The 5,197-nt window shown below is 27.8% G+C and overlaps 1 protein-coding gene across 1 annotated transcript; it reads left to right on the forward strand.

The window, feature by feature from the left end:
- Positions 1-580: 580 nt before the first annotated feature.
- LOC140448004 (transmembrane emp24 domain-containing protein 5-like) lies at positions 581-4,865 on the forward strand. The gene has a single exon (XM_072541040.1). The coding sequence runs from the start codon at positions 824-826 to the stop codon at positions 1,508-1,510; it is 687 nt and encodes a 228-aa protein (XP_072397141.1). The 5' UTR covers positions 581-823; the 3' UTR covers positions 1,511-4,865.
- Positions 4,866-5,197: the final 332 nt, after the last annotated feature.

Genomic DNA, 5,197 nt, shown 5'->3' on the forward strand with positions numbered 1-5,197 from the left:
CTCATTAGAAGCAGTCGTTGAAAGCCACAGTACATTTTTTTTATTTCTGAGAAATATAGTCGAAATCGAAATTTTTCTTCTGCGTACTTCTGATTAAATAGGCAAAAAACACTGTCTTAAGCCAAATATTTTTTTATGTATATAAACAAGATCTAAAATTTGATATAAGTTTAAGTTTGTGAGATATGATATTATCTTACTTTTCGCTTTCCTGAAAAAATTTGCTTTGCAAAATGGACTACTTAATATCGTCCCCCCCCCCCCCCCAGCTCTTCAAATGCATAATAAATATGATTAGGTAATAGGTACAGTAAATAATTAAATAATAAATGATATTCTCACTGCTATGAGGAATCGGTATATTTAAATTTTATAAATTATAGAAGTATGAAAAAAAGTTAGTATCTAACGCTTAACATGTTCACTTGTATAAATATGTTATTTTTTAAAAATCTATTTTGATATTATTTACATTATTGTTTCCTAAAACGTTGTTTTTTATCTCCGCCTATGCTTTTTCGGTTAAGAAAGTTTTACCAACAGATCCCTATAAAATCCCTATAAAATAATTTTCCGTTTTCCGAAGTTTTTCCTAAAATTGTTAATTATTTAATACATTATATGACTAACTCTTTTTAATGCCCGCTAAATATTTAAAAATGTTAAATAATGAAAATGTTCAAAATAAGTAAAAAAGAACAACATTATGACGTTTAACCTTATTGTCCACTTGTCCAGGTCCAGGTTGATAATTACAATACAAACAATAAGTATCAAAGTTTGAAGTTGAAGTGGTAATGACTGTGCATATCATTTCTACAAAATGAATTATTTTTTGCTATATATATTTCTATTTATTTTACACCATGTTAAATCGCTAGAAAAAGAAATAACCGTTTATATCGAAGCCGGTACAGAATCTTGTTTTTATCAACCCATTAAAAAGGGAGAAACAGTAGATCTCGATTATCAAGTGATTGATGGAGGCCATGGGGATTTAGATATAAATTTCAATTTAGTTCATCCAAATGGAAGAATTCTCTTAACTGATTTCAAAAAGTCTGAAAATACCCACCGAATTGATGTTATAGAAGAGGGAGACTACAGGTTTTGTTTTGATAATTCTTTTAGTTCATACAACACCAAGACTGTATTTTTTGAATTAATAGTAGAAGGAGATGATAATGGGGAATGGAGTAGTGAAAATATGAAGTTTAACACGGAAGATGAAGATTTTGAAGTTAAAATAAGTGATGTACAAAAAATAGTAAGTACTGTGAGGATACATCTCACTAAAATTAGGTATTTACAAGAATTAATTAAATCCACAGAAGCCAGAGACAGAAATGTTGCTGAAGAAAATTTCTTTAAAGTTAATACATACTCAATGGTACAGTTATCCCTAATGATCATTGTTGGGTTTATTCAGGTAGTTATGGTAAGAAGTCTTTTTGATGATCATTCAAGAGTACATAAGATTTGGAAAAATTTAAATAAAAGGCTAATTTAGTACGAGAATTATTGAGAGAAACTGTTTTTACTGTTGCATCAAATATTATACCAAACTCAAATTAATTTTGTCTTTTTTACCATGTTCAAGATATTGACTGATAATAGGTATTTAATTAAACAGATCCAATGTAGTTGTCCTTAGTAATGCTCAATCGTGACAAACTGTTTATTTATGAGACTAGCCCAAATTTTACTATGAATATACAATCTTGATTAATATAGATGACATTATTATAATTTTGACAGTATTTTACTACAGACTAAAAAATAAGGTATATATCTTTTATATTGTAATACAAAAAATCTGTATGTATATCAACAATTATTTTTGCCAGAGTATCTATCATAGGTCAGATTTTTTCTTAACATGTTAAGCCCTATGTGCACCAGCCTGGTGCACAGCATGATTTGTATTGTACCAATTTGGCCCACAGTGTATATTATCATGTTAAAGCATGTAACCACATTTAGTCTGAAACAAAAGGATCGCATCTATGTTTGAGAGTTAACATGTTAAAATCGGAGTTTGTGGTAAAATAAATACATGGTAAAATATTTTAAGCTAATCATGAAATCGTCTCCTGTAAGGTTTGCTGAATGTTATTTATATTACTTTGGCAAAAGTGTGTTCATATATAAGTACATAATAATGTGAAAGGCACATTGATAGATGAATATGTCACATTTATTTCTCAGTGTGCAATTTCCTGATTCTGACAATACTTAATGTGTTTAATTTTACTGGAGTTGTATGTTGTAGTATATGTAACTTTTCTAATATTATTTGAAATAGTAGTAGTGTTATCAACATATTTGTTGTTGAAGCAATAATTGATTGATTATTTTTACTGTTTCTACATTAATGATCTACTGTGTGTTTAAATCAGTAGCGCACCTAGAATTTGCTCCTGGGGGGGGGGTTTGGTTGGTCACAGAAATTTTTTTTATGATGTTACCTCCATTTTGAGTCCTTACAATGTATGAGTAACAGTGTCGGAATAGGGTCCTTGGGGGGGTTAACCCCCCGGGTTTAAATCAAATTTAAGGGAACACTTACAGTAATTTTCTGTGCAGTTATCATAATAGTACAATACAATTTTTCACAACTTTGACTTTTGAATATAAAAATCTAAAACCTTTAAAGTTGCAAAATATGCTATTTACTGCAAATGATTTTAGATGTTAAGTACATGATCTATAACTATGATAAATATTCTACAATTCCACTTACAATTAAGTTTTCAAACAATTACTTTGGCCATAAAATATCAAGTAATAAAATTAAAGAAAAGTATTACCACTCACTTTGTCTTCTTTTTATGTGTCAAGACATGTTTTATTAAGTATATTGTCAAAATATTATAATTAATCTGTTTATATTTTGGCCATGTCAGTTATTTGGTTATATTACACATTTTTTTTTTTCATTATAGACAAATAACAAATATTCTTCCTATGGTCAATCATAGCAATGGATTCAAAAGTTAAAACAATAAAGCTTTTTTACACAGGATTAACTACCCAACTTGGCTTCACCTTATCTTGGTAAAAATATCAATACATTTTTACAAAGTAAAAGAGGAAAATCACAGTTGTTGCTTGTATGCCATAGTTAAACTTACACAGAAGTAAAAACTTCTTGTGGATAATGGTATATTTTAATAAAAAATAATTTAAAATTTATCCAAAAGGATTACAAATCTTCAAAAAGTTTTCAATCTAGGTGGACCTCATTCAATACATTTTTGTATCACATACGAGAAATAAAAGCTTTTTACTTATATGTTTAAGGGGACTACTATTTACACCATTGTACTATTTTATTGAATAGTGTACTAGATGATTTAATTCTCCTTGCATGTATTAATTTATTTCTATACTCTATACTTAATAATATTTTTACTCATAAATCCATAAATACTTATTTTAATTTCCGAACCTATAAAATGTTCAAAAAGTAGTTGGCCGCTGGTCTTTTTACAACCTAACAAAACATTTTACTTTTACCATGCAAGGAGAATAAAGAATTTTGTTTCTTTCCATTTGATTTTTATTTTCCTTAGTTTTTAATAATGTTTTACATCTTGTTTTCTTTATAATTTTCTTTCTCTTTTTTTGCACTAGTCCAGATGTGTATTTCATTCAAAGTTAGTCCAAAGGCTTTCTTCTTCTAGTTCTATGACTGTTATCAGTCGTTGGATATAATGTTGGCTACCATATTTGCTATCGTGACATTATTTACCAAAAGCTTTAGTAATCTTGTTTTGTTCTCTTTGTTTAGTCATTTTGTCCATAGATATAGAAAAAAATAAATAGCTAATGTCTGAAAAGAAGATAAACTTTTTAATAAGTCTACTCAAGAAATATTAATGAGTGAACATTTTGATAAAATAAAAAAATATCAACAGCTGTGGTAACACTTATTTTTCTTCTTTCACTGTATCCTTTACAGTTTAAGTTTCAAAACTATTGCTGAATAGCAAATATTGTTCTTAATATATTTGTATAATGGTTTAATCATTACATTATATTTTTATATGACAATTTAAAAAAAAACATGACAGCAACTACTGCAACTAAAAATTATTGATATTACTGTTGATTAAAGACAGAATACTTTACTATTAACAGTGTTTACCACCTAGTTTTTAACTGAGTTCTTAGAATAAAAAAATGAATAATTAACAGTGATTATAACTATGGGTAACTCAAATTTATTGTTTGGTTTCCATGGGTTTTTCATTATCATCAATATGGTGCTACAGCCCTTAAAGGGCATAACCTTCTCAAGTTTTCTGTCCAATTCTGCTATGTCCCTTGAACAGTGTTCTATATAGTCTTACATGAGTTTTTTGAAACAGACATTTGTTAGTTAAGTACTTTGATAGACCTTGATAACACTTGTTTGCAATTATGATTCACCTTTTTATTTCCCTTAAGTTTTTATTGTATTATATTTGTTGTATTATACACTCCTTACTAATAATTTACAAAACAATCCTTGTATTTGCAAAACTAAAACTCTATACATTGTGTATGTACACATAAATGCAATATTTAATCTATCCATTATTGTTAATAAAAGATGTTAATCATTATTAATTATTATTATTTTTAATGAAAGTCGTTAGTTTTTAATGACAGCTATTAACGTAATAATGTTTGTATTATATCTGATATCACAATCAATAATTACAATTGGTAATTTTAATTTACCAAATTTGTCATAGTCCTAGCAATATGTTGAAGTGATATGAATTTTAATGTCTGAAGGTTTTGTACACCTTTACAAAGTGCCATATTATGTTCTTTACCTTGTATAATTTGTATAAATAAACATAATATTTATTTTACTGTGATTTTGATACACCCTAATTTTTTATAAGAAAAAAGTACTCCAGCAACTGTACAACTGAATGACAGAACAATCATAGGAAATCAAAACAATATGGATGAAAAGATCAAAAAGTTCAGAACAGTGCGATGCTTGAAATGGAATAAGAATATAAGAAGAAGACTTATTGACTCCAAATTCAATAAGATTCTTGGACCAAGATGAACATATGTACTAAGTTTCACGATTTCTTCAAAAAAAGAAAAGGCATATAATTCAATACCTCCTCCAAGACTGTCGAGGAGTTTTTCTTCAACAAAAATTGTTTTTCATTGCACCAAGAGAAACATT

This window comes from Diabrotica undecimpunctata, chromosome 8 (genome assembly GCF_040954645.1).
Source record: "Diabrotica undecimpunctata isolate CICGRU chromosome 8, icDiaUnde3, whole genome shotgun sequence".
In the NCBI taxonomy this organism is placed as follows: Eukaryota; Metazoa; Arthropoda; class Insecta; order Coleoptera; family Chrysomelidae; genus Diabrotica; species Diabrotica undecimpunctata.

Excerpts from the sequence above, each read along its gene's own strand:
- LOC140448004 (XM_072541040.1), top strand. The coding sequence starts at position 824 with ATGAATTATTTTTTGCTATATATATTTCTATTTATTTTACACCATGTT.